Here is a 12,528-nt window from a genome sequence, read left to right as displayed (position 1 = left end):
CTCAATCATGCAGTGATAGCAACTCTTCTGATAACAGAACAGATATAAACTAAACTTTTCCAACAAACAGGAAATATGTTGCCATAGATACAGTGAGTTAAACTGTGGGCTTCAACTTTAGTGCAACAACACATTACATTTTGTAAGATGAAGTGTAGTGAATGATCTATTTTAACTTCCTGTCTGTATGAACCATTGATGTAGTGACAGCTGTCACTGATCACTGACTGAGGAGCTTCTTCTTTCTCTGATCTCTAATCAGATTTATGGAGGTTTATTTACTGTGTTTTCATGTCTGTGTTCAGGTCTGACTGAATCATGACTGTGAGTTCCAGATGTTTGGATGTTGTTAAGTAATCTTATTGATTGATTGTTTTGGAGATCACTTTGAGTGTTTTGATACAATATGTGAATAAACGTAACCAGTAATATAAGACATGAGGAGCTCTCAGAGGAAAAACGGGTAGAGACCCCTGGTTTGGAGCCATCGCACTGACATGCATATTTGCATTGCGTTTACAATGTTAATTGGTGAAATTTAATGTATATTTAATATGTTGCAACCGTCTCTGATCTGTGTTGTAACCGTCCTCAGGGTTGCAAGGGTTGGGGTCAGTTGCAAGATCTGAATTCTTCCATTCAATAAATATATAGTGAATGACAGTTGTATGTAATCATGTGTAAATGGTATGGGTAATTAGCAGACAGATCCAAGGTTAATATATATATAATATATAACAGTTTGGTTGGTCTGGTCCAAATCATCTCTGAGTGACTGAGAGAAATGCACAAAGTGTTGCAACCATCCCCAGTCTCCTCTACCTAACTCAAGCAAGTGGTGACCCAACATTATGAAATGACTGAACTGCAGACTCATCTCCTTAAACCTCTGTGCTAAAACAAAGGAACAATGTCGTCCCTCTTTTGTTCTCCAGTTGTTTTCTGGTCATTTCACAGTAACATGAACTCATGAATTCAATGAATAAAAGAGACTCAGTCAAACCGCGGTCACTTTCTGGGAGCCCCTGGAATTGGGAGCTGCTGGGCTTCATTTAACTCTTTAATTGTATGCTTGAATACTGGCCTGGCCTCAGGTTCACAGTACGGTCATTGAATTAAACATAGATTAATACAGGATTATACACCATGTAAACACAGCATATATTTTACTTCTCGATCAGATTTTGACACTGGGACCTCTTTCAGAAAAGGATCCTTGACCTCAAGGTAGCAGAGCAGGACCCACCTAAAGGGAGCAATAATTCATTTGGCCATGTGGTGGAGGGGAACGAGCTACAACACAACACTGATTTACTATCACCTCATGCAGCTGATATTGACAGTGGCAATCATACACTCTGGTGGGGCCACTGGTAAAGAAGCCCATTGAAGCCCATGGCAGATGCTACAATTAACGGATGTCACCTAAATGCCTCACATGCAGACTATGGGTAGACGCACATCATCATTTATAGTTGTCATTGCAAAATGTGCCAATATGACGGGCCATCAGGGGCCCCCTTTTCCCCTTGGTGGAAAGAAACAGAGATCACCATATGATTTTTTTAGTATTTATGCTACACTGCACATATGGAATGGACTGACCCTCACTAAACCCAAAGTCCCATAGATGAGAAGAAATATAAGATCTCTACTGGATCCAGGTCTGGGATCTGACTGGACCACTCCAGAAGGTGGATTTACTCTGATGTTTAGGGTCATTGTCTTGTACTGAGCTTCAGCAGGTGGACAGACACCATGACATGATCCTGGAAGAGACCTTGATAAACTTGATGTGGAGATGGTCCAGGTCCAGGTCCAGAGGCAGCGCAGACCCAGATCCTGATGCTCCCTCCACCCTGCTCCAGCTGTGGGAGGATGTTTTCATGTCGACGTGCAGAGACCTGTTTACTCCACACACAGAGCTGATGTCATTCTACAGTCCAACCTCAGTCTCATCAGTCCATCGGTTTCCTGTAGTGTTGTGGAGAGTCAGTCTTCAGCTCAGTGATGCAGCGGCTTCCTCTGTGGTGTCCATGGCGACAGGACTCCATGCTCTATGATGTGTGTGTGGTGGACTCATGAACAGAGATGTGAACCAGCTCAAATGGTTCCTTTAAACCTTTGTCAGTGTCGAGCTGCTGGAGTCTCAGCTGGACGTCACGTCACTGAATCATCTCCATCTATAGACAGTCTGTGTGACTGTGGACTGATGAACATCTGAACTCTGTGACCCTTCCAGCTTCATGCTCATCATCTCTTCTTCATCCTCAGTCTCTGAGATCTTCACATCAGCTGATGTTTGTCTTTAGAAGTCAAAGTGTCTCTGACCCAAACCTCCAGTCTGGTCTCACTGACTGACTCCAGCTCTGATAACTCCTCCCTCCAGGCAGCTTCTGTTCATGTCATTAGTCGAGGGCTTCTCTGACTGTTTCCAGCTACACTGTGAATTCAATCATGTTTTCCACATGGACAAGAACAAGTAACACGTTATAATAACGCTCAGTCATAAGCCCTTAGTTAATGATGAACTAATCATTCTCAAAACATTGACACACATTTGTAGATGACCAGTAAGTGCTGTGTTAACATGTAACCAATGTGTTGTAAGTCATCTATAAACCTTTAGTAAATCATGAAACATAAGTGTTAAGAATCACTTGTAAGTTACTGAAAAAGCTGATATTTCACTAATCTGTAAGTGTATGGTAATGGTGTCTCTATACACATTGGTTACTCAAATGATGACCAAATAATTAGTAAATGATCAGTATGTAATTTGTTGAACTGTCTGTTAAAATTTAACACCAACACCTAATAATTCTGTCAACACTTTAGGGAGAATACATTCCCTTTAAGGCAGTATGGAGACCTATAAGACTGATCATGCTGACACCACAGTGTAGCATCTGCTGTTGTTGACAGGAGCTCACATCCAAAGAGGTTACATTTTAACAGTAGAAGATAGAAACATTTACTAGGAATTTCATGTTTGTGCACATGAGGTTGTAAGTTTTTTTTCTAGTTTCAGTTCATTTGGCATGTGCATGTCTTATCTTGGAACTACGTGGTTGCAATCAATGTTGTTCTGCTGTGACTTACACATCCTTTGGTCATATTTGAACACTGTAAAAGAATAGATGTGATGACTGGTTTACACTTTAGATTAGGGCGATGCAGAATGTTTCCTAAGCGATTTAGCCTGGTTTGCATGTCATTTATTACAGATGAAGAACACTTTGTAGTTTGTACTGCAGCGCTTCTCAGGGCTGACTGCCTCTGCAGGCCTGGGGAGGGGACAGACATGGAGCCATTAGACCCTGTTCACCTACATGTGAGGAGCTTCACTGGCAGGTCAGTACTGGTTCAGAAGTTCACTTTATGATCAGAACCCTGGTCTCTGAGGGCCAGTCACTGTGTTTACCTCTGACCCAGCTGGTCAGTGTTAAACACACTGACTGTTAATCATGTATAAATGTCTGCTCAATTCAAGACAAGTCACTTAGTGTTCATTTAATAATAGCTTGATCATAATCATTTTTTGTGCTTGTAATGGGCTAACTTACAAGTAATTAATGATACATCAACAAATTATATACTGATCATTTACTAATTATTTGTTCATCATTTGTCATCCTTTGATTAACCAATGTGTATAGAGACTTACAGATTCATCTTTGAATAACTTACAAGTGATTCATAATATATCAACTAACCACTCATTGATCATTTACTAATTATTTGGTAATGATTGTTTCATGATTTACTAAAGGTTTATAGATGACTTACAACACATTTGTTACGTTAACACAGCACTTACTAATCATCTACACATGTGTATCAGTGTTTTGGGAGTGATTGGTTGATCAGTTCATCATTAGCTAAGGGCTTATAAATGACTTATGACTGAGCGTTATTATAAAGTGTGTTATTAGTTCAAATAGATTGTGTTGGTTCATATCAAAGACATATTTATACAGAAATGGAGATGATTCACTGACTTCCTGTTGCCACTGTACATCCTTAACGCCACAGCAACTGCAGAGGTGTATGTGACTAACTAGTATCATACTCCCATGTAACATATGAGACATATTTGTAAGGCAGTTTAATCACAGTTCAAAACTTTAATTCACATTAAATCTGCTCTCATTATGCTTAATAGTATATACAGAACGGTGCATTACCAGTACAAGACCAATGTACATATGTAACAATGTCTATGTGTGTAGATAGTACAGAAAGGTGGTGGCATAAATGAACGTGGAATCCACAGTACTGTCACATATCAAAAATGGTCTAAAACTGAAGGGGAGGATTAGGAGGATGATGATGATGGAACCTGTATCAGGTGAGATTTGGTCATAGCTGAGACATGAGTACAAAGCCTGGGCCGGCAGTCATGCATCCTCTCATCTCCTGTCCTGCTCACCGCATCAGTCAGGAAGGGACCCCCGTCTTTACAGCTTGACCCCACAGCGAAAAAACATATCAGTCACTCTCACACAGCCACGAGCACGAGCTGTAGACATGCAGCAGAATTCAGTGGGAGCCTACGGGTGCTTCATCCAAGAGTTAAGTGAATGAGAGCTTATGCGTCCACACTGCTGCCGACAACTCAACCGTCCTCTGTCCTCACCTCACTCATTCACACGCAAAGAAACAACAATCGTTTTTATCTAAAGATCATTCTGTTAATGAGGGTTCACCAAATCCACTGCTGTCAGAAAATCAAATGACAGAGTGATTTGTGATCAGTCACTACAGCAAAATTGACAGTTGCAGCGTCGCAGAAATAATCAGAGGTCAGATACCGCAGCAGATACCTGCAAATTTCAGGGAAAACTTTCAAATGTGGATACAAATGCTAAACTTGGCACAAATGCTTCTTGGGTATTACTCTTTAGATAAACACATTAGATGATGGATGAAGATGGTCACCATTTCTGGCAAGGAAATGTTATTTTTTGCAAGAAGTTCATCCACTATCCACTATTTTCTCATATGAATAGTCCAAAATTAACAATGTAGAAGGTGAAATTTACTGTAAAAATGGATGTTTAAATTGAATTATATTTGAGCAAAAATATCACTTACAAAAAAAAAAAAATGACTCATAAAAAAGCTTGCTAACTAGCCTACCGCCAGCGAGTTAGCCTAGCAAGCTAATGTTAAGACAACTAAACAAGTAGACTGGTTACTCTTATAAAACTTTTGCTACATCTTTCATAATAAATGGTGTTTTATGCAGACCTTTTCACAATACATATTAGAAATTGTACAAATAAAGCTCTGAGGAAAGGAGTTGTGAATTTGACATTCTCATAGGACTGAAGTGCAAAATCATTGAAATCTGTCCTGTGGGTAAAATTTTGTGATAAAATATATGTTTCCTATGACAGAAATGTCAGCCATCTTGAATTTTTGAAATTTCAAGTGGCTAATGGGATTTTTCAAGTTAATGGCCCCAGAGGGATAAACATACCAATTGTAGTGCTTGTATCCACTTTTGAAAGATTATTGCAGTTTTCTGCTGCACTAAGAAGCTCTAGGTGAGAAACAGATCACAACCCTATACGGCCCCCATTCTTCATGTATGGTTTAAACTAATCCAGGCACAGGTCATGTTAGCCTGATAAAGATGTCCAGCTAATTCTTATCCAGATAATTCAGTTCTTCCAACACAGGAGCTTTTATTTTCTTTTATTTTTTTAAATAAAATCAACAAGAGCAGAATCAGCACAGGTGATTGGTCGTTGGGCTTCTAACTTGAGTCAGAACGATGCAGGGGTTTTGAAGCTAAAACTGATACAGATGTTTTAGTTTTTGTTAGTCAATGATGTGTCTGCACATTATCAAAATATATCAGCCTGTTTTTTTTTTTTTTAAATCAGTCTTGAAACTATGCGATGAATCTTACAACTCAGACTGTCAAAGCCTCTAATACCAGCTGCTGAGAAGACCCTGAAACAAGAGATGAATTTGTATGATGAAGTTTTGTGATTCCACTGTAATGATTTCATCTTACTGTATTATTAATACATATCTGTACATGTTTATTGTGATTAAAGACAGATCTTGTTATTTCAATCATCCTGTTAATATTCTTTCTTTAAAGGTCCATATAGTCTAAAGGTCTCTGTCCATGTGTAGTGTGATTATAAAGCAGGTCTAGGTTCCATATCAATACTGTGAAAGTATCAAAGCCTCAGTCCACAGAGAAATGCGCACAGCCTGTAGAGAGAAACTGAGCCTTAAAACCAGCCGTCAGGACTTCTGGAACTTTGTGATGTCACAACAAAGCAATCCCCGCTCTCAGCCATGCCCCAAGTCCCGCCCACCTGGCCCCACCCTTGCAGGATTTGGTTTCTGAGTGTTTACCTGAAATCTGCTATATTTTTTATTTAATCACTCAGAAAACAGTCAGCCATTCAGAAGAGAGTTTCCAAGCCTCCTCTCTTCTGATTGGCTCACTGACCTGTTGTTACTAGAGCTCCAGAGAGAAGCCTGAGAAAGGAGATGTAAATCTACATTGAGATGGTTTTTGGTTCTTAAAACCACAAGTATATCTTCTTATGGATCAATACTTCAAATAAAACAGAAGAGAAGAGGAAAATATGGAGCTTTAAAAACTATAGCTAAAGCAACAGCTGCTTTACTTCAGTTCCTCTTAAAGTCAACGAAGTTTCCTGGGGACAACTTTGTAAATTGGTATGATTATGGGAATCAAAGAGGATAAGAATATAGTTATAGTATAAGAAAATCTCCATTTAAACTCCAGTTGTAATTATGAATACATTCTTTTATTATTAAAAATGTTCTCTTCGTATATACTGACTGTAATTCATATGTTGCACTTTTTTGCATGTTTAAACGTTTTCAGCTTTGAACTGAAGGATCCACATAAAATTTAGGTTAGCTTGAGTCATGTCATGTCTTCAGGACCATGTCTGAAGACATGGGTTAAGTAATCCAGGTTATCATGGTGTTAACCAGCTAACTCCTTCCTCAGATACAGTTAGAGCTAATTATCTTAAATAATAAATACATCGGTGTGTGTCAGAGAGAGGAGTCATCTGTGACTAAAGTTTGTGGTCAACGTCTTGTTGCTAAGACAGTGGTGTCAGATAAACTTGGTGAACAGGTTTAAAGAACTGAATAACGTGTTGCTTGTGTTGAATCTAATTCATTAAGTTAGCCACAAGTGAAGAACAGGGCCCAGGGCTGAACTGTCTGACACTGATCACTGAGGTCTGACCGATTATACTGATGCTGCTAGAAGCCTGTGCAGCAATAATGTAATTAAGTCTATGTTCTGTCAGCAATTGTCACAAAAGTTGGAATTTGGTCTCCAAATTAGAAATGTGAGAGGGAGATCTGTGTTTGCGTCCGGTCTTTAATCCACTCTATTCTAACTCTCACATCACGGTTTGTAGCGGCAAACAGACTGTGCTCAAGTGTTAGCAAGTTTAGAATTGAGACCAGCAAATAAATAAAATAAAATAAAAATCATTGTGCTGTATTATATACAATTAACTCTGCCACTTTGTCAAAAGGAACATACACACGTTACGGCCTCTCTACCTCCACGTCCTCACAGCTCCCGACTCACTGGATGCTGCGTTCCAGTGACGCTTCATTGTCCGACATGCTGCTGGGGAAAGTGCGACACGACGACGTTGGGAGTCTGAGCGAAGGTCTATCAACTCTGCAACCACCTGACTGTGGCGACATCATGAGTTGAAGACGTTAACATTTGTTTTAGCGAATTCACGACAAATCACAGACACTTTGTTTCCACTGGTTTCCACTCATTTCACTGCGGGATGAGACTAAGCTCCTGCTGCTGGACATCTGAGGCTAGTTAGTTAGTTAGTTAGTGTACTGGTGTTAGTCCATGCTATAGTAAAGGGTTAAACACTTACAGACATTAGCTGGCACGTTATCATGTTTGTTTTAGCTGTTGACAGGGACAGAATTTTGAATTCAATTCAGTAAATAAGTAATCCATTTTTGACATGGTGACATCACTGTAATACAGTATGTTATTTGTTTTAGCTCATATTACCCACCATTTCTGTTTGTTACTAATGGATGGTAATGCAGGTGTAAGTGCAGGCTGATGACGTATTTTGTGTCAGAAATAAATATATAAATAAAATTCCTTAACAAAAAACGTATTAGTTATTGTTCAAGTCGTTTAATCAGCAAAAAATTTCCACTGAATTTATCCACTGGCGTCTGTGGGTTTGTGGACAAAAGACATTTCAAGACATGAAAGCTTATGATGGTTAATAAAGTTTTTCATTTCCTTTCCTGAAAACCAAAATATTCATAACGAAAAAAAATCGATAATAAAGCCAAACTGATTTTTGACTGTGTCAGTTTGTGGACGGACAGAAAATCATCTACATCTATACTGATAATTGATTATTGACACTAATTCTCACCAGTTCTGATGTCTGCAGTAAGAGTGATAGTAAACTAAGTAAGTCATGTCACGTATGGACGCTGTGATGGACAACAACAACTCTGTGGAAGTGAACATGGCGTTCACTCTGATGGATTACAAACCTCAAACTTCATCTTCATAGCGTCGCGAAATAAATGGAAACCAGTGTCTGCCTGGAAAATATGGAACCATTTCAAATCGTACCATCCTACGCCCGCCGAGAGCTAATGCTAAGTGGGTGTGGTTTGTAATAAAAGGGCTAAACCGTGCAAACAAAAAAACACTGGTATGGCCCTTTAAATCCGATTATCATCACAGCATGTGTCATAGAGTTAAAAAGAAATGTAAAATGTGAACTTGCAGTTATCATTCCATGTTATGTTTGTTAGTTGGCGCAATACTGAGCATGCTTTCAGCTGTTGAAAGGAGAGCAGGGTTTTCAATGAGGCTAATTCAATAAGAACAGCAGCACAGAGGCTGTTGTCCTGCTCCAGCAGCCGGGAGTTTGTGACTCATGACTAGAACGCAGCACCAGGCCTGCCTGTACCTCAGTGATGGACCTAAACTAAAACAAAGAGTGCAGCTTTGTAATGTGTCATTGTTGTGGTGGGAAACCACTCAGACCCCGCAATCGACCTGCGGTGCTCATTAGTGGGTGTGTGACCCTCCAGAGTTTGGGGGCACTGTGGTCCCCCCGGCCCCTCTCTGTCCGTGGCCTCTCCTGCCGTGGCCCAGGATGCAGTGAGCACTGCCGCAGCCCTCTTCATCATCGTCTCCCTCGCTCTCAGAGGATGACTCTCCAAACTGTCGAGGCTTCTCATAAACACAGCAGCCTGGAACACAACACGCATGGTTAGGGTTGATCCGGGTGATGCCTTCACCGACTCACTGTAAGCTTCTAGTTCTCAGTTAGAAATTAAAAATTAAAAATACAGCACGACACCTTGTTCAAACAGGTCAGGGCAGAAATAGTAGCTAAAGGGAGTGTGTGGTAAAAATAGTTTTTCAGCCGCAGCAGAAGGATGAAGAGGCAGAACTGAATTAATAATGATTCATTCTGAGGAAACGGTTACAATTCTGATATACAAGTATTTAGAATACAATAGAATAAACTTTATTGCCCAGATGAGGCAGGAAAAGTGTCTTGTCTCTCTCTCTCATGTGGTCCTAATCCACCATACAACTCCTTTCTTTCCAATCTTAACTCATGTTATGTTTGTCTTATATGATCATTCATCAGAAATGCCATGATTTAACACACCACTTGTTCTGTACATGCTCTAAGACAGTTTTAATGTTTCAATACAAATTGAAATTATTTGAATTGTCCATACGTTCACAGCTTTTACACACAGACAGACAGACAGACAGACAGACAGACAGACAGACAGACAGACAGACAGACAGACAGACAGACAGACAGACAGACAGACACACACACACACACATACACACACACAATGTGTGTATATCAACAGATACAGTAGAGTGTCAGTGTTGCAGAGATATATGAACCGTGGTGACAGGACATTCTGAGCCATCGTAATATGAAGAGAAATGTACTGATGATGTAAACACACATACATGGAGTCAGGCAAAGACACACAATACAGTCAATGTATCCTACATCACTTTATGTCATATTCTGATTGGCTGATTTGCAGATGTGATATGTGGCAGCAGTCACATTTTGACGCTGAATTTGGATGTAGGCTGTCTTTGGTGTCCAAAGCTCTAAAACTGGTGTATGGAGGACTGAGACTGCCAACATTAAGACTAACCAAACAACTCAATAAATAAATCAATATGCCATTAAATGCACTAAGAATAACATAAAAAATAAAGAGGCATTAATTAAGTAATAAAATGTGACATAAACTGATTCTGTATTTATTTATCTTTGTATTAATTAATTTATCCATTTATTTATTTCTCTTATTTATTTATCTATTCATTTTTATCTCCCCATTCATTTCCTGCAAACTTATATCTATATTTTCATTATGCATTTCTGCCTTATTATGTAAATGAAGGGGCTGTCATTCAAAGTGTGTCATGGGGTCAACTTCTCGCCTATTGGTTGATCGACATCAGAGTGCATGGACTGTACATGCCTGTGGCGTGGCTCACAGCAGAGATGGGAACCCCCAGTCAGGACATCGTTAGATAACGGAGGCACTTAGCAAATCTATAGCTGAAAACAGGACTAGAAATAAACCTATCACATGGCTGGACTGTGGGTTTAAGGCCTGTATCTTTTTATATTATTGTTGGTGCATTTAATGGCACATTAATTTATTTCTTGAGTCTTTTACTTATTTATTTTTTCAGACTGACAACCTGAGACCAAAATCATGTAATATTCAGGGGCCATTAGAACTGTGCATAAAAATGTGTGACGACCTATAAAACGACAATATTTTAAAAGCAGGTCTAGCTATTGAAAGTCAATAATCCAGCCTGTGGTGAAGGAAAAGTATCCGCTGCATCAATCACGCTTCAGTGTGTGCTGATGAGGAAGATGAACTCACATTTTGAAGACCTTCTTCCCAGGTGCTCATTGTCAACAGTGTCACTTGACCACTCCACCTTCTTCTCAGTCTTCCTCTTCCTCAGCTTGATTGTCAGGCTTCGTCCCTCCTGTAACATGTGACAGGTCTCTTGTGAGATGCTGGGTAGCAAATGCAAACTCGGCCCAGTGGTTAACTGTGTAATAAACCGCGAGTCCTAACCCAACAAGAGCCATCTCAGAGACTTTCTATGTGGAGTTTCCATGTTCTCTCCCATCGCCAGTGCTCCTAAAAGTAATGCATGGCATGTATCGTTCATGAACACACATTGAGATTTTCCACACTGGTGAGCTCCGACCCTGATGTTGGGCTCACAGTCGGTCTTTAAGTTCATCCCAAAGGTGTTAGATGCATCGGGGTCAGGGACCTGTTGAGGTCGCTCAAGTTCTTCTGCACCAAACTAGGAAAACCATTTCTTTATGGAGCTGGCTTTGAAGATGCCAAACACAACTGACTGAAACCCATGACCAGAATAGTCATACATTCTGTCATTGTGTTACTTACGGATGGAATTATAGTGAAAATATTTTTTCCCTTTTTACTGGGGACCTCATTGGACCGCATCATTGTTTCCTGGAGAATCAAGATTTCCCTTAATTTGAACTAAGGGGTATGAACCAAACCAGCAAAAATAGAACCAGACCAGATGCACAAAGACTGGGGGGTCCACATGTTCTCACTATACACATTGATGCATTATTTTTTTTACACTGCAATTAATGAATATTTCAGTGCACATTCAACTATTAATATTCGTATTACTAATGTATTTGGTAAGATAGTCTGGTTTTTATATCAGTTCCATCAGGAAGACCTGAGTTTAATAGCTGGTGTGTGTCTAGGTCCAGAGCCACACCTGAACCCGTTGAAGGACCTACTCCAGAGAACCCCAACACGGAGTTACATTTAATGCATAATGTTACATGGGAACATTTTGTACATATTCAGATATACGACTGCTGTAATCATAATACTTGACTAACATAGTAACGAGCACTGTCATATTAAAAGGAGCTTAACACGTTAGGCCTCATCCAGCTTCACACGGCCGGCTGAGAGCTGTGTTATTACTTCAGGATGATGACAGGATGATGGCCTCGTTAATGCTGGACACGGCTCGGTAACGTACAGTAGCACCGGTTATGAAAATAATCAACACGTCTTCACGACGAGTTCTTCGTTATTTACCTGCTGGGGCGGCGGCGGCGTGCTAGTCTGAACAGTCTCCGTTATCGTCTCACTTGATGTCCCGGGAACCTCCGCCATCCCTGGAGCTGCTTTGCTAACGCTATCGTTAGCTAGCTTCAAGATGTTAAAAAAAATCCGGAGTTTCTGTAATATATAGCTATATGCTCGCTACAATAGCTCACCTTGGCTCTTCAAATCACAACCTGTGTTAAAATTAAAGGTTGTTATACTAACGATTGCGATGTGTTGAACACTTTAGTGGGATGTGGCCAACACAAAGTCAAGCTGCAAAATGAGTTGGTTTGTTAGCTGGACTCA

General features: G+C 40.0%; 1 protein-coding gene across 1 annotated transcript; it reads right to left on the bottom strand.

The window, feature by feature from the left end:
• Window positions 1-6,564: 6,564 nt before the first annotated feature.
• On the bottom strand, window positions 6,565-12,507 carry ppp1r11 (protein phosphatase 1 regulatory inhibitor subunit 11). The gene is made up of 3 exons (XM_022744146.1): window positions 12,211-12,507; window positions 10,984-11,092; window positions 6,565-9,285 (listed from the first exon to the last, which is right to left on the bottom strand). Exons 1-3 carry the CDS (start codon window positions 12,286-12,288, stop codon window positions 9,101-9,103), a joined length of 372 nt encoding a protein of 123 aa, XP_022599867.1. The 5' UTR covers window positions 12,289-12,507; the 3' UTR covers window positions 6,565-9,100.
• Between the last annotated feature and the right edge of the window lie 21 nt (window positions 12,508-12,528).

This window comes from Seriola dumerili, unplaced genomic scaffold (assembly GCF_002260705.1).
Source record: "Seriola dumerili isolate Sdu_G_001 unplaced genomic scaffold, Sdu_1.0 BDQW01000078.1, whole genome shotgun sequence".
Classification (NCBI taxonomy): domain Eukaryota; kingdom Metazoa; phylum Chordata; class Actinopteri; order Carangiformes; family Carangidae; genus Seriola; species Seriola dumerili.
This window is presented reverse-complemented; position numbering and strand designations above follow the sequence as displayed.